The following is a 20,916-nucleotide window of genomic DNA, read 5'->3' on the forward strand; positions in this document are numbered from 1 at the left end:
GAACCCCGAGTTCAGGGAGTTTTAGAGTTTTATATCTAGCATGTAAGGAGAGGGGCTCAGAAGTTCACAGTCTGCAGAAGTTCACATAAAAGCAGCTTTTTCTTTCACTGTTCTGGGCAAGTTAACTCTTCAAGGACAACACCTGAGAAGGGGAGAGCTTCTTCTCCCCTTTTTTTCCTCCCCCTGCCAGCTGTTACCATGGAGCCCATTTGTAACTTATCTTAAGAATGTAGACATCTCTGTGAAGCCCAGCTCAAGGCCAGAGGCCTTGTTTGCTCATTTCTTCAAAGTATATACTGGATACGTTTGTGAAAACTAGTAAGCGGGTGTCTAGCACCTGGAGTGCTGGTATTTTTTCAACAAGTGGCCAAGTAAACAGGGTGACATGAAAATAGGAAGTTTAACTACAATGGACTCTTGCTGACAGTCCTAAAATCAGCCATGGTGAAGAGGGCTTTTCTGTGGAGAAAGGGGGTGCCACTTCAATATGAAGCTTTAATAGTACTCTGATAATAAGGTTGCACACCTTTGGCAGTACCAGAGCCCTAAGGAGGGACAGTGGTCAGGGGAGGTTTCCTGAAGGACTAAGAGTTAGCTATTGCTGGAGAAGGAAAAGCCTGGAAGCCACTTAGGAGGAAATGTGCCCAGCATCCAGTTCAGGCAGGGATAGGAGTTTACAAGGAGGCACAGTGCAGGCCCGATCCAGCTTCGAAATGACAGTAGTTCATATCCCAGAGGCAGCTGGAGGTCTGGAGTGTTTTAAGCAAAGAAGAGACTTGGTCAGATTTCCATAAAAACCATCCCAGGAGCTGGGTGAGGGTGGATGGAAGCCACAGAGACAAGGGCAGAGGCAGTGGGGGGCAAGGGGGAGGAAGAAAAATCCAGGAAGTCCATGGTTATTGGGGGTTAAGAAAACAGTGAGCAATTTTGGAGAACACCCAGTTTCTGCTCCTAATCCAGTGGGTGGGGGTGCTCTGATGAGGTCAGTTTGGGTTGCGAACCCAGGTCTTGCTACTTCCAGGAGCATGGCCTTTCTACTTCCAGGAGCATGGCCTTTCGCTGCCTGGCTGCAGGCCATCAGGGAACCGGACTGCCACGTCTGGCTGCCGAAATGCTCTGGCTGAGGCGGCGCCGTGCACGATCCTGGGCACCAGGGGGCGCGCCCGTACCCTCTCGGGCCGCTCTGGCCCAACTCTTCTCAGTGGCCGCGGAAGGTGACGTGGACACGGAAGTGGTCGTCGTCGCAGCTGCACCGGTGGGAGTGGGGTGCGGGGATCCAAGTGCGTCCGGCCAGCGGACGGGCGGCGGCGGTCTCGCAGCGGCGGCAGCGGCGGAGGGCGCAGGCGTGGTCCGTTGGGTGCGCCTCTGCTGAACAACGAGCGACCTTTCAGCCTCTCTCCTGCCCGTCGAAGCCCCGCAGTCGGGGCCAGCTCAGCCGGCGTCATCATGACCAAGGCCGGTAGCAAGGGCGGGAACCTTCGCGACAAGCTGGACGGCAACGAACTGGACCTGAGTCTCAGCGATCTGAATGAGGTCCCGGTGAAGGAGCTGGTCAGTATAGCCCCACAAGGCCCTGGAGCCCACTATGCTTGGCGCTGGCCTCTGCGTGGGCCGCCTCCTTTCTCAAGCCTCAGTTTCCCATCTTTAAAACGAAGTGGTGGGGGAATGCTAAGTGCTCAGTGGGTTGCTGCGTCCGGCCCCAGCGTTTCTGGGATGTACACGTGTCACTTTGGCGCTGTTCCAGAAGATAGGGAGGATTTGCCTGTCCGACCCTGGGCATTTTCAGGGCCAAGAGTGAATCTGTCTCCCTCTTGGGGGCTTTCACAGCGTCCAGTTACGTGCAGGACCCCCGGTAGGAGCGGCCACGGGGTTGCTGGATGTATTTCAGAATGAATGAATGAATGAGTCGGTCCGGGAAAGCAGGCCTCCTGATAGACCTGGGTGTGGCCCAGAACCCAGCTTTTCTAGGAAGCTGGCCATCCCAGCTGGCTATCCCAGCTGGCTACTCCAGCCTCGAGGCAGCCTTCCTTGAAGAAGGTGAAGTCTCCTTGCTTGACTCTCAAGGTTTCATCCCACCTGCGCTGAACCTGGCAGGAATCCCTGCCGACTACCCACCCCACCCTAAGCTAAGGCCTGGGGCCCCAAGGAGATCACACATCTAGTTGCCATTGTAGAGCTGGGTCCCATGTCCCCTGCTTTTCTAAACCACCAGATCCCTATCCCCACCACTACCCCTCTGGCCTGCCTCACTTGGGATGGCCTACACTCTCCTTCCTTTCTTCCTTTACAAATTAAATTTGCCCTTGACCTTTGGCCCAGTCTTCCCTTTACTGTGGCTTTTAGTGTGGTGACTAGAATGGGATTCTCAGTTCATAACCCAGATCCATTGCCTAATAGCTGAGTGCCCTTGGCAAGTTGGTTAACCTTTATGTCTAAATTTCCTCATTTATAAAATGGTACTAATAGTTTCCATCTCATATACTTTTTATGAGGATTAAATTGTAATGTAAAATGCATGGAAGGTAGCATGTGCTGATAGATGGAACTGTTATTGAGGTGTTTTTCTCCCTGTAGTATCCAAAACTTTTTTGGGTGGTCATACTTCATTTTGAGGACTTTTGACAGAAAAGTCAAGGTTGGCCCAAGGTCTTTAATTAAATGTTCACTTCGTTTCCCACCCCAAGATGATGGTCAACATTGTTTTAGTCTGGCCTTAGGCTGAAACGGTTTGTCCAATGGTCAGTGCACATTATCTCTAGGGGGGGGAAATCTGGACACTGGAAAAATTGAGGTGGGCTGTGAGGGCCTCCTTTCACTCTGCCTTCACTCTAGCATACCTGTTCCTTCAGCCACAAGTTGGCCATCACATATGGGATATTCAGTGCCTTCTTTGAGGAAGGCCCTGAATTGGGGAATATGTAAATTGCAGAGATTTATAAGACATAGTCCCTCCCCCAAAACCTAGTAAGGGGAGTGATAGAGAAGAATTTTAAAGTGCTATGGAGAATTTCTAAGAATTGAAGTTTTCCTTTCTCGGAAGTTCCACAGCTAAATCCCTCCTCTTTGTATTCTTCCCTAGATCTTGGTTGACTGGCTCATTTTTTTCTTTTATCTCCAGGAACATGATACTTTAGTGATTTTTTTTTAAGGCCTTTCTTAATCGTGGGAACTTTCTTTGGAAAATGAACAGATGTCACTGAGTCGTTCCAGGTGTTGGTTTGACATGTTTTTCTTATCTCTTCTAGGCTGCACTTCCAAAGGCCACCATACTGGATCTGTCCTGCAATAAACTGAGTAGTCTACCGGTAAGATTGGCAAGCAACCATGACTTCTGGAGCCTGGATGCATTGCCTTCCTGTTGCTGGGGGTGGGAGGGTCATAAGATATAATTTCAGGATTGGCCTACAGGCAGGCTCCAGCTAATCTGGGTATGTTGGGGAGGAGATGGATGGAGTGGCTTGTCTCAGAGGGAAGGGAATTGAGGTACAGGCCTCATTCTAGCAGTGGGGAAGTCAGGCCACAGAAAACAACATCGACAGGATGCTGGCTGGTCACTTACAGGGCTCATCTTCTTTCTTGCTTTATTCCTTTGAAAAGTAATTTACCTCCCTATTGCACAGAGGAGGCTAGAGACCATTTTGTTAGTTGCTCTGCATTGCAGAGAGAAAGTACAAATAGTTTACCAGTTCCTCCATGCATCTTATGATGAGACACAAAACAGAATGTGATTTTATAAGACTACCTTATCATTATCCTCCCAAAGACTTGAATTACTTCATATTTGCTTTTTTGTTGTTGTTGTTGTTGGGCACATCCATTCTGTGTCAAAACCTTTTGATTTTGCTTGCATCACTTTTCCCAGTTCTCCCTTTGCTCCCTTGCTCCTGGGCAGGTGCTAGATTCCTTCAGCCCCCTCAGCCTCTGCTGGGTAATGACTCCCTCCTCCATAGTACTGCTCCTGCAGTCAGGCCTGTGTTTGCTGTCACTGCTGCCTCTTCCACCCTTTTCTCTGGCCATGCCACTCCTTGTTTTATCCCAGGGTAGATTCCCACTGGGTTTGGCTTAGGGATCAAATTCAGAAGTTGGCAGTTTCTTCTTTGGATCATTAGTCCAGTTCTCTCTTGGCATTCTCCTGAGCCTCTTACTGTCTATAGCATCTTTTCACAGCTCATCAAAACTATTTCTAACAGTTCAGGAACCATCTGAGGTCCCACTTCTTCCAGGAAGTATTGTTTCTAATTAAAGAAGGGTAGCAATTCCTTGTAGCTTCACACCTGCTGTACACGTTGCCAGAATCATTCGGCGCCCCCAAGTGCACTTTTCAGTCTGACTGTTTTGTTGTCTGTCCCAACAATTTCCATTTTGCTTGGCAGTGCAGATCCCCTGGCATTTACAAGTCCCCAGAGAGCATGAGTAGTGCCTCATTAGCCAGATAGTGCCATCACTTTCAGATGGGTTCTGGGCAAAGGTTGAATGTGGGGATGTTTTGGCATTTGCTGAAGAAGAGCTGGGTTATAGGCTGGGTGGGCCCTAGCCAGTCAGCCAGCTATTCCAGGAACACTCATTGAGCACCTGTGCAAAGTTCTAGGTGCTGCAGGTAACAAGACTGAGATTGAGTACTCAAGGTTTAAACACTGTGTTTTGAGAGATCCTTTGAAAGGTGAAGATAGGGTGCTGTGGGAGGACAGAAAGGTTCCTTGTCACTGTAGTAGCAGTGTGGAAGATGAGCAGGAAGGAGAACAGAGGAGGAAGGGATGTACACATTTTTTTGCTAGATGGTACTACGCTGTCTTACGCTCATGCTTCAGTCACGACCACTAGCAATGGCAGGTTTTCTCTCCATGTTCATGCTAGGAGGAAATAGCTGGTAAGAGGTAGAGCTGGGATTTATGCCTAGGTGCTTCTAACTTCGGGACTCCCTGGTAATTAAACCAAAGGGTGTGAGCCCCAGGCTTAAGTGATCTCTCTCTGGTCCTAGTCGGATTTCTGTGGCCTCACACACCTGGTGAAGCTGGACCTCAGTAAGAACAAGCTGCAGCAGCTGCCAGCTGATTTTGGCCGTCTGGTCAACCTCCAGCACCTGGATCTCCTCAACAACAGGCTGGTCACCCTGCCTGTCAGCTTTGCTCAGCTCAAGGTAAGAATCCACACACCATGGTTTCACAGCCAGGCATGGCCAGGCCCAGGGACTGATTGTGCATGACCCTGAGAAAGGTAGTCAAAAATATTACCTTGCTGGCCTGAGATGGCATCCCTGGGGGTGGAACACAGAGGAGCTTCCTTCTTGCCCACTCTTCTACCTAGAGGGACGGTGTGTGAACTCAGGCTTAGCCTGCCTCTTTACCCATCTCTTTAGAACCTGAAGTGGCTGGACCTGAAGGACAACCCCTTGGACCCTGTCCTGGCCAAAGTGGCCGGTGACTGCTTGGATGAGAAGCAGTGTAAGCAGTGTGCAAACAAGGTGAGCACGGGGCTCCTGGGTGTCTCCTTCCCATGTTCCTGTAGGACCTTCCTCGCCCTCTTGTTTTTTTTTCTTCCAGGGCACTGATAGCTGTTGACTAAAGTGCTAAGGTCTCAGTGGAATTAGCCTGTTAAACCCTGGGGAGATTTGTTTCTATGTTTACCTTACAAGTACTAGAATACCACCATCTTCTACTTTATGCAGTACTTCCTTTTCTAAGAAACCAGGGCCTGGGCTGGGGGTGTAGCTCAGTGGTAGAGTGCTTGCTTAGCATGTGCAAGGCCCTGGGGGTCATCCCAGCAAAAAAACAAATAAAAAACCCAGTAAATCAAATGAGTAAATGAGGAAAACAAACCAAAAATCTGCATCAGAACACTATGTTGACATTGGTTTTAATGGGAAAATAGGGATAGGGGCTATATAACCCTTTTGAGGCACAGTTATTGTGTGAGTTTTAATAAAGGTATTCAGATTTATAAATTTAGGGCTGTGGATACAACTGAGTGGTAGAGTGCTTGCCTAGCATGCTCAAGGACCTTTCAATGCCCAGCAGTTGGGGAGGGGATTTATAAATCTATACCTATAAACAGAAAAGTCCAGTGCAGACATGGCATTTGATTATAATTGGGGTCATCTGATAGAGGAGTGAAGACCCACAGGCTTCTCACTAGGCAAACTTTGCCCTTGGCCAGTAACCATGACAATGTGCTGCCCTCCCTGCTCATTAAGAACAGTATTTTGTGGAGCACAATCACATACCTGTAACCCCAACAACTCTGGAGGCTCAGGCAGGAGGACTGCAAGATCGAGGCCAGCCTCAGCAATTTAACAATACCCTGTCTCAAAAAATAAAAGAACTGGTGATGTAGCTCAGTGGTAAAGTGCCCATGGGTTCAGTCCCTAGTATTATAAAGAAATAAAGAGAACAAGGTGCTTTAGAAGTGATGTAAATTCTAAAAACTGACAGCAGCTACCACTGATTCTTCCTTGGTCCTAGATGCTTTGTGTATGTCATTTCATAGTCCTCCTAACTCTAGGAAGTAGGTATTGCTTCCATTTCTGTGCACACACTGTCATTTAGCTCTTCATTCATAGATATGTTGGATCATATTAAATTGCTATTTCACAGTTTGTGGCTTACAAAAGTAGTTTTTATTGAGTGCAAAGGTCTTTTCTGCTCACACATCCCTTTCAGACATGACCAGGAAGCACCATGCATTGTGGATATGGTCACTGAAGCCACAGCCTCTGGCACTTTGGCTCCAGAGCTGCAGCACACCTGTAAGCATTGTAGAGGAGTGGGTTGGGCCAGTCAGAATGATGTTGCTGGTCTCTAGGATAAAATCTGTCCTCTGGGAGCTCATAATCTCCATCGGAGCAGTCTCTCCCATTTCTGAACTACCTGTGTTTTCAGATAATTAACTCCTGACAGCAGTACTTGTAAAATGGTAAAAAGGGACATCTCTTAGCCAGATCAACTGGGTAATTGTGCATTTGTTTAGTATTCAGATTTTGTATTCAGACAGAAGCTCTGATGCCCTTACCATCGTGCTTGCCCTTCTCCAGACCTGCACCTCTTTGCTGAGCAGCCATTTTTATCAACTCAGCTGTCTTGGGAGAGGTGTCACGTATCAAATGCCTCCAGTTACCTACACTCTGTGCTAGCCACATGGGATACCTATGGACAGGATAGTTGCAATCTTACGACTGAGACAGGTTGCAAGGAATTACAGGGAGAGGGTTCCTGAAGTAGGTAAAGACAGGGGAGGGTCAGGAAAGTGTATTGGAGGGAATGCTGTTCCTGCTGTTCAGGGAGTTTCTGAGAGGATCATATGAAATCATGCACTTGAGAGTGATTGTAGATGGCAGAACTGTCTGTAGATTATAGTCAAAATTTTGTTCCAAAAATTTTTCCTGGCAGCTTTAGTGAACTGGGTTTATATGATTCTTCTACTGAGGTTGGTGTAATGACTTAGGATGCAGAAATGGGATTAAGTCATCTAGTTCTGCATTGCTGCCAGGGCCCCTGTGATCTGGGATCCTGAAAAAAAACAGTCTTTTTTGAGACTTCCTGAGCAAACATGCACTTTGAACGCTACTACTTGGAGTAGTTCAGAGCCCTCCTTTCCTCTGACAGGTGCTACAGCACATGAAGGCTGTGCAGGCGGATCAGGAGCGAGAGAGGCAGCGGCGGCTGGAAGTGGAACGAGGTAGGTGGCTGTCCCCCGTCTGGTCATCTTCCAGTCCTTAATCCAGCCAGTTGAGTCTTATGCTTCAGGTGCTATGCTAAAGAGCTGATGGACAGTGTGGTGGTAGATGGTGTCATCTTTATCTGATGACTCTCTCCAGTCCTGGCTTCTCCACTGAGCTCCATCCTTATTCTTAGAGGGTTAAAAGGCATCTCAGAAAAAATAATTTGAGAAAAGGTATCTCAGATATGGCTGAAGCAGACCCGTTTCCCTTTAGCCCTTTCCCAGTCTTCCCCCTAAACAAGAAGTCACTACCTTTGTAGTTATTCAAACCTGAAATAGGAAAGATGGATCCCTTTCTTTTGTTATCAAATCTAGTTTGTCAGTAAGTCCTCTTGTGACACTTTCTCTACCTTCAGCACTACCTCTGAAAGAGGACTTGAATGTGCCATATCCATTAAACTCACCCTCACATGGCAGCCTGGGATATCTTTTTATTTTTGTTCTTATTTGTTTATTTTGTGTGGTGCTGGGGATTGAACCCAGGGCCTTGTGCATACTAGGCAATGCTCTAACCTAGAGCTATACCTCCAGCTCTTGGGGGGATCTTTTTAAATAAGCAGTGCTACTGTACCCTCTAATGACATTCCATTGAATTTAGAATGAAGTCCAAATTCAGGTGTTGGGACCCACAGGCCACCTTGGCCTAATGTTGCCTGCCACGCAGTGCCATTAACTTAGCCACTGGGGCCTCTTCTGTTGCTTGGATACACCTACTGTGGCCTTGCCTTAGGGGCTTTGCTTGGTTCCTTTCCTTCAGCTGGCTCCTGGTTTGCTTCCTGTGATCCCTCATGTCTGATCCAGTGTTGCTGTAGGTCAGCCTCAACCCTTGCCAGAGCACCCAAACTCAAGTAGCCATCCTACTTGCCACCCCTCCCCCACCTCTTCTGTTGACATGGTGGCACATCTCTCTGTTTTTACTGTGTTCACTTATGGATCGTGTGTCTCTGTCTGTGCAGGTGCTAGAACCTACCCTGCCTTCTCCACTGATGCACCTCAAGTACTCAGAACCGTGCCTGGCATGTAGTGTGTTCTGACTGGCTGACTTTTGGTCCCCTTACCAAGGACTACATGGTTATACAGAAGGGGTGCCTGCAGTACTGACTATAGGCAGTCCCTGAACTCACAATGCCCAACTAATAGTGTCCCTTCTCCATGCACAGCCACCATGGCAGACAAGCCCATGTTCACTCTGACCCCCTCTGGTTTGCTTCTCGATGGTGCATATTCTCTTGAAGCTAGCTGTAGTGGGTTCTTGGCATTCTTGGTGCTCAGCCAGAATGTGGAGCTGGTGTGGCTGTAGAGAAGCAGTGGAAAGCTCTCGTACTTACAGTACTGCTGTTCAGCTACATTATGATTTAGATAGGCTTTAAAGTCCTAAAAGGACATTTAACTACCATTTTGTGGCATTCGGGCTTTGGAAAAAATGTATTTTAGGCTTCCAAATAACTGATTTGGAAATGCAGTCTTAGAACCCAGTAATTTGGAAGTTGAGTGCTACATGTAAGCATACTTGAGCTGTTAAGCAAATGGAACATAGATTCCCAAGTTGGTAGATAACTGACAAATCATTTGTCACTTTAGAAAAACATTGCTGTTAGCTGTAACTCTAAATGTGAGTGATCATGGTCTCTTACTTGCCCTCCTCCCCATGCTACATTGATTTCTAAAGTGTGGGAAGATAGCAGTCCTATAGGAGCAACCCATTCATTGTTCCTTCTCCTCATGGCTAAGTTCTAGGAGGTTGTTGATTGCTCTGCCATTTGCTTTTTTTTTTTTTTTTTTTTTTGAGGCTGGGCTCAAGTGACCCTTCTGCCTCAGCCTCCTATGTGCTGAGATCACAGGGTGCACCACCAGGCCTAGCTTGCTCTGCCTTCTGAAGTAGTACCTAATTCTAGAGGAATGCAGACTTGTCACCTGTGCTTGTCTTAGTTCCCTTTGTTATTTCACTCCAATCTCTCCTGCCTGTAGACAGGGTATCCCTTAATAATACCTTCAGCAAGCCCTGAGAGAGATTTTTAGCAAGAGCTTACTTCCTAGAGAGTAGAATGATGGCTGGTTCCTTTTTCTATTTCTGGAGGGTTTTGTTTCTTTATTTGTTTTTGCCGCAGTGCGGTGACGGAGCCTAGAGCCTCACGTGTGCTAATAAGCAAGTGCTTTATCACCGAGCTACATCCCCAGTCCTCCTTTTTCTATTTCTTATGTGACCCATGGCATAAAGCAAAAAGCAGCTGAATTCTCGCTTTTAATTACTGAGGAAAGCAGGCTGCTGGAGGGTTGGTGGGAGAGGAGTCATGTTTGGGTATATTTTGTTGTAGAGGCAGAGAAGAAGCGGGAGGCCAAACAGCGAGCTAAGGAAGCTCAGGAGCGGGAACTGCGGAAGCGCGAAAAGGCAGAAGAGAAGGAGCGTCGGCGAAAGGAGTATGATGCCCTCAAAGCTTCCAAGCGGGAGCAGGAGAAGAAGCCCAAAAAGGAAGCAAATCAAGCCCCCAGTAAGTTTGCTGTCTGGGCAAAGTGGTAGCCCAGGGCAGACATGTGCATGTTTTCAGGCATGAATGAGTGAGCAAGCTCACAGACCAGTTACATAAACTACAGTCATACCTGGGAGTAGTGTGGGTGTCTGAAGAGTGTGGCCACGGGGAATAGAGGAGACTCTGGGGGAACTGGTGCTGGCTGGCTTGTTTCCCAGTGCCACATATGGGTGTGTAAGTCAGCTGTGTCCTAGAGCACCGTGGAGCAGGGAGTCTCACTTTCTCTAGGGCTGACATCCTAAAGCCTATTTTTTATTTTTTCTGATTATAAATAATATGTGTTCATTGCAGAGATTTAGAAATGATATAATCTCAGAAAACAGCAGTCACCTATAATACATTCCCAGTAGTAATTGCTATTTACAAGTGATATATTGTATTACTTTTTAGGTTTTTCATACGTGTATTATATAATGATGACATTCACAGTATTAGTAAATCTGGACTCTGTTCCCAAACGGGCAGTAGTCTATCCCTGCTGAACACCCTCTGATAAGCCCTTCCTGCTCCCAAGGGGCTTGGACCATCTTCATGTTACTAAGGAGAGTGTAGGAACCTGGGGACTGAGCTACAGGAGTCATGCAGAATGAGTTCCAGTTTCCAGGGTAGTCCCTTGAGATCCCAGGGATGAGACATTTGTTATGGTCTCTGTGTAGCAGAGTCTTGAAGAGCTCTAATATCCATAAGACATCTTTCTCCTCAGGTCTCGAGGAGTGGCTGAGTGGATCTATCTGCAGAGAGACTTGCATAGACTATAGACAGTGGGTCTCCTCAAACTAACAGAACTTCATTTTGTCTCTTGTGACTTTATCTCTCCAGAATCTAAGTCTGGCTCCCGTCCCCGCAAGCCACCACCCCGGAAACACACTCGGTCCTGGGCTGTGCTGAAGCTGCTGCTGCCGCTGCTGCTGCTGTGTGTGGCTGGTGGGCTGGTTGCGTGTCGGGTGACAGCACTGCAGCAGCAACCCCTGTGCACCAGTGTGAACACCATCTACGACAATGCTGTGCAGGGTCTGCGCCGCCACGAGATCCTTCAGTGGGTCCTGCAGACCGACTCCCAGCAGTGAGCTTGGCCTCCGCACCTGCTGCCTCCCGGCCTTGGAGCTCGGATTCCTGTGGAATTGGCTTCTGCTGGACACAACCTTTTTAGCGTCAGACCTACCTGCCATCATCAAATGGCTGCCAGTTGGTACTTGAGACCTCCCCTTTGTAGGACTTCTTGTTGTTCCTTAGTCAGGGTTCCCTGGTGGAATGAGAAGAAATGGGAGGTGGGGAGGGATAGTTACCTGCATGCCTAAAGGAATAGGCTTGGGGGTGGGGAGAGAGAAAACAGCCTTTTTTAGTTATTGTACTAAGCTGTGTAAAGGCAAGGCTTGTTTCTACTAAATGGTCAGCTGTCACTACATTTATACTTTTGTATGTCACAAACCCTTTCTTTCATTCCTCCCTGGGTAGCCCAGGCAGATCAGGAGGCAGTGTGTTACTGGGGACTAGGGGACCACCACATTCAGTAAATCCAGTTGAAATTGGGGAGGGGGTTACCTATTTCCTAAAAAAAAAAATTCTGAGACATTCAACATTTTAGTGACCATCAAAACCTCTGGCTGTGAAAGGGACTTCACAACCCTCAGCCCCATGTAACGCTTGTAGGCAGAGGAACTGAGGCCTTCCATAACTCGCCCAGTCTCCCAGATAGTGTAAGGTAGAACTAGACTCCCACTCTGGTATTCTTTCTTTCCTTGACATCACTTGGCCTCCTTTGTAAAGTTCAGAGAGAACAGAACTCACACCAGAATTCTGTCTCAGGCAAGGTGTAGACACTTCACAGTAGACAGAGTCATGACTCTATTCATGCCATCAGGGTCTTGGGCAGCTCCCGTGGAGTCCTGCCCTAACTTAAATAGCTTCCACAGAATGGCAGCAGACCCGCTCCTTGCCTCAGGTTCAGAGCATTAACTCCCTGATTGCCAGGAAATGAGGAGGTGGATCTCTGCAAGGCTGCATTGTCTGTGACAGCTCCATTAGCACTAGGTGTGATTAAATACCTCAGAGGCAACCTGAACACTCAGCTTCATAGACACTGAGGTTCAGAATTGTTTGATTCTAGACCTATAACAGAAGGGAAGGAATGAATGCAAACTGTAGGAAATGAAGGGAAACAAGTAGCAACAACGGAGCTGAAAAGTGGTGCATAAAACTAAAGACTAGCACAAACTAGGGCAGTACCGTCCATTCTCTTGGCTGCTAAATTAAGCATTTTCTTGCCTATGCTTCATCTTTTCACAACAGCTGGATGAAGGGATCAGAAGGACCATGTCTTGGTGCTCATTCACTGAAAACCCAATTGCAAGCTCCTTGCCTCTTCCCATAGGGAGCAAGAACCTGCTATAGTTTAGAGACAGAGGGCAGAGTCCAGCTTTTTAGCCCTAGTGGCCCTTCCAGGGTAGTTCTATCACTCATGATTGTCTTGGTACTGGAAGAAAGGACTTTGCTCTCTCCTCCCCCAAGGTAGCTGTGCCACGCAGGTCCACACCTTACTCAGAATCACTACACATTCCTTAGTCTTCCTCCAAGCTCCAGAGCCATTGGTATAAAATGCTTTATTGAAACTTAACACATAATACATAACAATGAGATTATGAAAATACAGAAGTCAGCCTAGTTATCATAGTTCCTTTGGCCGGTTGAGGCAGCTCAGTGGCTGAGCCAACCTGCAGGCAAGAGTTCACTCCGACTTCGAGATTTGATGCTGATTCTTTTGGATTTCTACAATTATTAAATCCATGTCTGAGTGGTCTGTCTTTGTTCTTTTGTGTTTTGAGGGCTGGCTGGGGCAGGGGTAACAGCTGTTTTTGCTGGGAGAAGAGCAGAACCAAATGTCTTGGCCTTCTGCCCTGAGTTCACAGGGAATAGACAAGTGAGGAGAGACTGGGCCACCCCCTGGCTAGGCCTCAGGAGGTGCTTCCAGTTAGGTTCTAAGGTTGAGGAGGTAGAAATCAGCATTTTATCCTTGTCCCTGTGGACTAGCATCAGTCAGCACTATCTAAAGTGAGATCTGGCTGCAAACTGGTCATCTGAAGGTAGACACGCCTAGACACCTCTGGCCCAATACGGCGGGAAGTGGATGTCACTCCTTCCCCGCGGCGCACCTGTATGTCTGCCAGCAAATTCTGGCGTTCTTGCTCCGAAAAACACCGCCGATAAGCCTGAAAGCAGTAAATGATCTCTTAATGCTGTACCATCCCCAGCTGTCCTCCATCCATGAGCAAAAGGGTGGCAGGCTTGGTCTGGGGAATGAGAACCCAGGGTCCCTCTGGGTCAGCATGAACTGAGCCAACCCACACTGCTGACAAATGGCATCTTTGGGTCCTCAACAGGGCTGTTCATGGAAGTCATCTGGGGGGCCCTCTGAGGCCAAAGCAGGTTAGGTGACCCTAGAGCAGCATACCTCTACCAGGAGCCTTGGGGAGGGATAGGCATCCACAATAGCACTGGCCATTTCCAGGCTGACTCGGTTCAGCTGCTGAATCTGTCTTCTCCAGACTAGTGCCAGTCCCCTGCCAGTGCGGTCTACCTTCACCCCTCCAGCCCAGTCGCTCTCCAGGCAAAAGGAGAAGCTGTTTTCATCTCGGAGTGTCCTGCAGATAACACAGCTGGGAAGCTGAGCTGCTCATTAGTCCTACACTTGTCCCTTCAAATAAGGACTGAAAAGCACTCTGTCCAGTGACCTGGAGGTGGATATAGTGTCATATCTGGCCAGTTTGAGCCTTCAATGATTTGAGCAATTACTTCATTTCCAAGCACAGTGTTAGTTGTGGTTTCCCTTAAAAAACTATAACTAGTCCCTTTCATTACTATAAAAGGTACCAGATTCTTCTGCTTGTAAGCTAAAGGAGAGTATTTTATTTATTGGTCCTGGGGACTGAACCCAGGGGCACTTTATCACTGAGCCATATTCCCAGCCCTATTTATTTATTTTTTTAATTTTTAATGGTGTTGGGGATTGAACCCAGAGCCTTGTGCATGTGAGGCAAGCACTCTACCAATTGAGCTATATCCCTAGCCCCTCTCTTTATTTTTTGAGATAGGGTCTTGCTAAGTTGCTGAGGCTGCCTCAAACTTGTAATCCTCCTGCCTCAGGCTCCTGAGTTTTTGCTAGGAAAAACTAGCATGGCTGCAAGAATTATCCTCAAAGGCAAGTTCCTACATGGAGGCAGCAGGCTTTTCTGGGGACACTCACTTGAAGGGTGCCTCAGCCACAGCCTTTGTGAATGTGCAGGCGAAGTCAGCCAGTTCTTTCCAGCTCTGCACAATCCGAACCTGGGCTTTGGTATGTAGCTGCAGATCCACCAACGCCTAGAAACCCCAAGAAAATGATGGACTGGAAGGGCAGAGAGAGACTAGTTGGAAGTGGTTCTCCCACTGTTCACAGAGACTGCACCCCAGCCTCTTAACTCCTTATTTGATCCCTTCTCTCCTACTCAGGCCAGTATAGAAAGCAGTGTCTAGTGGGTAGTTTATTCTCTAGCAAACTGGATTACATGACTAGTGAGCACCCACATGAACAGGAAGTTCTTACCTCTTCCACTTCTACCCTGGACACCACAGGCCCTGTGCTGGGCTCTTGTCTCTGCTGCTTCTCCTTGGCCTGTTTACTTGATGCTCCCTGTTTCCTTCTCCTTGGAGGGTTCTGAGCCCTGGAGCAGGGGAGCAAAGTAAAGGACAGCACCTCCAGACTGCACGCAGGCAGAGGGGTGTAAGAAGAGTAGACCAGGACATCCCACAGGGCTTCCAGAGACATCATCTTGTAGTGATTTATAGATGGAGTGAAGAAACTCACCCTTGTTGGCCCAAGAGCTGCCTCATTTAACACTAAGTCTCCAGGGAAAATCCAAACCTGAAGCATTTCTCCTGATCCACAATCACCAACGATACAGCTTTCCCTGCTGTCCTTGCTGTGACGTCAGTTACAAAACCTTGAAGTGTGTCCTTCCCTTTTCCGGCACTGCCTGGACTTCCCTGTGTGAAGGGGCGTAAGGTGCATTAACATTCCCACCTGGTAAGAGGGCTGGTCTGTTCCATGCCTCAGTCCCACTCCTCTGGCCCTACCCACCTGCTTAAAGTTGCAGATCATGGACATAAAAGCTTCTGCCAGGAGTAACACAAGGACTGTCTGCTCCTCCACCCAGTCCTCTTCATCCTGCCAAAGGGCCCAGAATACAAGACAGAGAGGGAGGTCAGCAGGTGTGGGGCCCAATGAGTGACCCAGGTCTTCTAGGTGAATGAATTCCCTGCCCCTTGTGCTGTTTCCTTCTCCCCTCACTCCCCCTTTTTTTGTGGTCCTTGGGATTGAACCCATGCTAGGAAAGCGCTCTACCACTGAGCTACATTCCCAGTTCTTTTATCATTTTATTTTGAGACAAGGTCTCACTAAGTTACCCAGGGTGGACTAGAACTTGTGATACTCCTGCCTTAGCCTCTCAACCTCCCAAGCAGCTGAGATTACAAGTATGTGCCACGGTGCCCAGCTTCCTTTTCAACCCCCCCCCAACCAAGTACTGAGGATTAAATTCAGAAGGCTTTATTATGAGCCACATCCCCAGCCCTCTATTAATTTATTTTAGTTTTGGTTTTGGGTACTGGGGATTAAACCCTAGGCATGCCCCCACCTTTTTTTCAGTGCTGGGTATCAAACTCAGGGCTTTAGACATGCTAGCAAGTACTCTGCCACTGAGTTATATCCTCCACAGGGTCGCTTTACTGCTGAGCCACATTCCCACCCTCTTTATTTTTTACTTTGAGGATAGGGTCTGACTAAGTTGCTTAGGGCCTTGCTAAGTTGCTGAAGCCATCCTCCTACCTTAGCCTCTCATATTGCTGAGATTACAGGTATGAACACTCCACACCCAGCTTATTTTATTTTTTATTTTGAGGCAGGGTTTTGCTAAATTGTCAAGGCAGGAGGATCACACTTGCAATCCTCCTGCCTCACCCTCTAAGTAGCTGGTATTACAACCATGTGCTACCACACCCAAACTTTTTCTTCTTGACTGAAGTAAAGGTGGCAAGGAACAATACTAGTGATCCTGTTCCTCCCTAGCCCTCAATTCTTTAACCTTGGTGCACTGCACTTCTGAAGCACTGAATAAGAAAGGAAGCACTGGGGTGCAGCTCAGTGGATCATAACCTGCCCTACAAAAAGTAAAAAGAAAGCAAACTCCAAAAAAGAAGTAGAAGAGGAGGGGGGGGGAGGAGGAGGAGGAGGAGGGGAAGGAGGAGGAGGAGAAGGAAGAAGCGGGAAAATTGGCACATTTAAAGGGGCTGAGAAGCAACTGCCAATTTTTTGTGTGCATTCTGAATAGGGGAATAGAGGAAACAAATAAACGACTGCACTTTGAAGGTAGAGGCTAAGAGTTGAATGGCCCTTATAAACACAGGTTGTGGGTGAAAAAAATCACAAGAGGAACCTCTGTGAGAATAACTCCTCTTCATAATAGCAAGGACGCAGTCAAAGCTGAGGCTGCTTCAGGGCCAACAATCCAACAGCAAAACAGTATAACGGAGAGACTGTGAGACTGCAGAGCAGGAATTTTGCAGAAAGGTTTCTGATTGGGTCCCTAAAAGCAAAAGCAAGACCCCTCAGATGGCAAAGTGTAGATGGCAGTAGCTCTGGGTTCTAGTTCTGGCTGTGGTTCTGAACTAGGCTTTTAAATTCTCTGAGCCTGTTTCCCAGCCTGTGGTGTGCAGAAAATTCCTACTTTATAGGATAACTGAGACCGAAACAAAGAGAGGATACGGGAGTGCCTAGAAAAGATAAAGTGCTAGACAAATACAAGGGTTTGCTAATACCTTCAAATAAAAAGCATGGGTTATTGTTCTCAATTACTGAGAAAGTTACGAGATCCAGAAAGAGAGGGGGAAAAAAGTCTTGTTTCGTCTCTAAACTCTTGAAAATGATGGGTGGAGGACTAGGATGCACATACTCAGACATGAGGCATGACAGGTAAAGTATAGTAACCTAGAGATCCTCAGTGGGGAGGGACACACTGAAGTCTACAAAATGCTGGTGCTGGGTAATCCGAATTCCCACAACAGGAGGACTAAAGTGATGTAACAGTATCCTCATTTTACACATGAGGTCACTGAGGCACAAAAATATGCATAACCCAAATAACTTACCCAGAGTAGCAGCAATAAAACCAGGAAGTTGGGATTCAAAGACAGGCCCCCTTCCCAAAGCCCAGTTAGAGAATTAAGAATCCTATGTGGATTATCTTCCCTTGTCCCACTCTGCCTAAGGAGGTGATCTCTACAGACACCACAAGGTCCTCGTGTTCACAGGCTCCCAGGTGGGAACCCAAATAGGGGACTGGAAAGGAAGAAGAGTGTGAAATCAGGGTATTTCTTTCCCTGGTTCCCTCCCAGTGGAGTCCTTTGGCATTTGCTACACTTCTTCACGAGAGGACATAGTTTCTCTGAAGGTGGCCTTCTCTCTATTTCTCTTGAGGGTTTTCTTGGGGTAGGTATTGGGGATTGAACTTAGGGGCACTTTACGACTGAGCTACATCTCCAGTCACTCCCCCCCCTCCCCCAATAGAGTCTAAGTTGCATAAGCCCTTGCTAAGTTTCTGAGGCTGGCCTTGAACTTGTGATCCTCTTGTCTCAGCCTCCCTAGTTGCTGGGATAACAGGCATGCACCACCTCACCTGGCTTTATGTCTTCAAAATTCTGCTAACCACTTTCTCCTCTCAACCCTCAGGCTCAGGGATTGTAACTGCTATGCCAGTGCCTCTAAACCAGAGCGATTTTTCCCACAAAGGACATTTTCTAATTGTTACAACTGGGAGGGGTGTTATTGGCATCTAGTGGGTGGAGGCCAAGGATGCTGCTAAAAATTCTTCAGTGTACAGCCCCCACCCTACAGAGAATTATCAGATCTAAAATGTCAACCTTACTGAGGTGGAGAAGCCAGGAATTATGCTAGCAAGACCCTGAGCTGCTGTGCTGTCCCTTGTAGTTTCCTTGTTCCCTACCCACACCTTGGGAAGGGAATCTCTTTATTAAATCCTCCTAAAATTATCCCAAACTGAGTATGCCATCTGCTTTCCTGCAGCAGCCCTAAATGATGTATACCCTTTAAAATAAAAGCATTATTTACCCTGTAATCCTAAAAGGTAGAAGGGGAGAAGAGCCATTAGCCAGAAGACCCCTACCTCAGCCAGTCCTGCCCGTCTCCTCCAAGTGATACTGCAAGGCACAGCCTGTGCTTCAATTGCACAGCAGCACTCCATGGACTGCAGAGCTCCCAGGAGCTGGCCCCCACCTTCCATCTGTAAAAGCACTGCAACAGATGGGAAAGAGCCTATCAGTGGGTGGTCCTGAAAGCAGACAATTCAGCTCAGGGTGAAGACAGATACTAGGAGAACCTGGATCCAGCACCACAACCATGTGCTTTAAGCATTCCTCTGGCCTCTGGGCTTTCAGCCTGTTGACCAGCGTTGCCTTCTTCTTTCTTTCCTGTTGTCTTGGGATGCTTTCCTTCTGGCCTGCTTTTTCCTGCAGCTGGCATCTCTGCAAGTCTCTTCTCGGAACATTCTTCCTGTGCTTGGTTCTCTTCTGGGGCGGGGGGACATCAGAATTTGTTTTGGTTACTTCCAGGCTATTGTTCTGAACAAGGTGGGTAAACTGGTAGGCTGGAAGCTGAATGCGTGGATTGTCTAAGACAGGGTCCTGGTTACCTTGTACACTCCTCTCTAAGGTAACATGGAGGGGAACGTCAGGGATCTTTGAAAAGGGCTGTTTTTTCCAGTCACTTGATGCTTCTTCATTATTTTGATGATTTAAAACACTTTTAACTGGGGAGCTAGAGTCCTCAGAGTTCAACTGCTTGTAAGTCAAAAACTTACACTTAAGCCTCTCAGCTAGGGGAACAAATTCTTCTTCGCCCTCACTTCCACTACTTAGTACTCCGACTGGTTTTATTTGTGTGAGAGTTTCATCAGTGTCTGAGACAGGTGGTGGATCTTTCAATCCTGGTGACAAAGGACAGGAGGCCTCAGAATCTGAGGAGTCAATCACTACAATCTTCTCTGCCCTTTGAGGCTGCCTCCTCTCTGTTGAAGATGGTTCCTTCTTCAGAAAGGAAAACGTTGGCAACTCCTCGGAATCACTCTCACTGGATTCTAATGACTTCATTACAGCCACCAATATGTGCTTTCAAATTAATTGCCTAAAAGGAAAAGACATAAATGGTAGTGTCAATTCAGTTCACTAGACATGTTCTTATCACCAAGCTTCATGAAAATAAATGAGCCAGGTATGGTGGTGCACGCCTGTAATACCAGCAACTCAAGAGGCTGAGGCAGGAGGATTGCAAGTTGGAGGCCAGTCATGGCAATTTAGCAAGACCCTGTCTCAAAAGAAAAAAATGGTTGAGCTTGTAGGTCAGTGGTAGAGTCCACCCTGAATTCAACTCCAAGTACCATCAAAAAAAAAAAAAAAGGAAAGAAAGAAAGAAAGAAAGAAAGAAAGAAAGAAAGAAAGAAAGAAAGAAAAAATTTCAGTTTAGGAGGAGTAGCTCAGTCGTAGGGTGCTTGCTTAATATGCACACGGCCCTGGTTTTCATCCCCAGCATTGCAAAAATAAATAAAATGCACACTTTAGTGGTTTTCATACATTCAATGTTATGTAACCATCACCACTATCTAATTCCAGAATATTTTTATCACCGCAAAAAGAAATTTTATAGCCATTAAGAAGCCATCACCTTAGCCAAGTGTGGTGTGAATACCTATATCTCCAGCAACTTTGGGAGGATGAAACTAGAGGATCCCAAGTTGAGGCCAGCATGAGCAACTCAGAGAGACCTCACCTCAAAATTAAATAAAAAAGCTGGGTACAGCACTAGTCTACATGTGCATACCCCTGGTTCAATCTCTAGTAAAGCAAAAAAAGTCACTGCCTTGACAACCAAAAATGCTTCTATAAATTTGCCTATTCTGGATATTTCCTACAAATGGTATCATACAATATGTGGCCTTTTATGATTTGCTTCTTTCACTTAGCTTCATGTAATACTCCACTGTATGACTATGCCATCTTTTGTTTATCCATTCATCCCTCGATGTACATTTAATTCCTTTCCTTTTATTTACTATCATGAATAATGTTATTGTGAACATTCACATACAAAGTTTGTGTGGGTTTATTTTCACAATTCTCTTGTGTATATACTTAGGACTGGAACTGCTGGGTCATATGCAAGAATCATTCTTAGAACAAATACTGCAATACTGTAATCTTCCTGGGTCTCAATATTCTTTTTCAGTACAATATGGCTTGAAAGAATTAAATGAAATAATGCATTTACCACGCTTAGCATCATCTAGCATTTTTTTTTTTACTAAGTAAATTTAATATTACTAGGGAGGGGTCCTGGGTCTCAGTTCTCCTGCCAAATGACGGAGTGGGTCAGGCGGACCCCTGTGGGTCACGCTCCGCACTGCGGCGGCCGGCGGTCCGCTGCAGAACTCCCCGCACGCCCCAGCCACCAACCCCTCTGTAGTCGTGCCCAAGCCCGAAGCCTTCACCGCGGGCCCGCAGAGCTCACCTGCAACTTCCCGCGCCACTCTTTCAACTGGCACGTATAACCCGGAAATAAACCTCCCGGTAGCGG

The 20,916-nt window shown here is 47.2% G+C and overlaps 2 protein-coding genes across 2 annotated transcripts; one reads left to right on the forward strand and one right to left on the reverse strand.

Moving 5' to 3' along the window:
• The first annotated feature begins 1,214 nt into the window (after positions 1-1,214).
• LRRC59 (leucine rich repeat containing 59) lies at positions 1,215-13,038 on the forward strand. The gene is made up of 7 exons (XM_081270633.1): positions 1,215-1,551; positions 3,246-3,305; positions 4,979-5,137; positions 5,357-5,461; positions 7,599-7,671; positions 10,029-10,202; positions 11,061-13,038. The coding sequence occupies exons 1-7, from the start codon at positions 1,447-1,449 to the stop codon at positions 11,306-11,308; spliced, it is 924 nt and encodes a 307-aa protein (XP_081126759.1). The 5' UTR covers positions 1,215-1,446; the 3' UTR covers positions 11,309-13,038.
• EME1 (essential meiotic structure-specific endonuclease 1) lies at positions 12,641-20,868 on the reverse strand. Its single transcript, XM_081270630.1, has 9 exons — positions 20,851-20,868; positions 18,668-19,470; positions 18,455-18,582; positions 15,355-15,441; positions 15,139-15,260; positions 14,821-14,938; positions 14,482-14,597; positions 13,690-13,879; positions 12,641-13,447 (listed from the first exon to the last, which is right to left on the reverse strand). Exons 2-9 carry the CDS (start codon positions 19,434-19,436, stop codon positions 13,271-13,273), a joined length of 1,707 nt encoding a protein of 568 aa, XP_081126756.1. The 5' UTR covers positions 19,437-19,470; positions 20,851-20,868; the 3' UTR covers positions 12,641-13,270.
• Between the last annotated feature and the right edge of the window lie 48 nt (positions 20,869-20,916).

This window comes from Spermophilus citellus, assembly GCF_964194105.1.
Source record: "Spermophilus citellus genome assembly, chromosome: 17".
Lineage (NCBI taxonomy): Eukaryota > Metazoa > Chordata > Mammalia > Rodentia > Sciuridae > Spermophilus > Spermophilus citellus.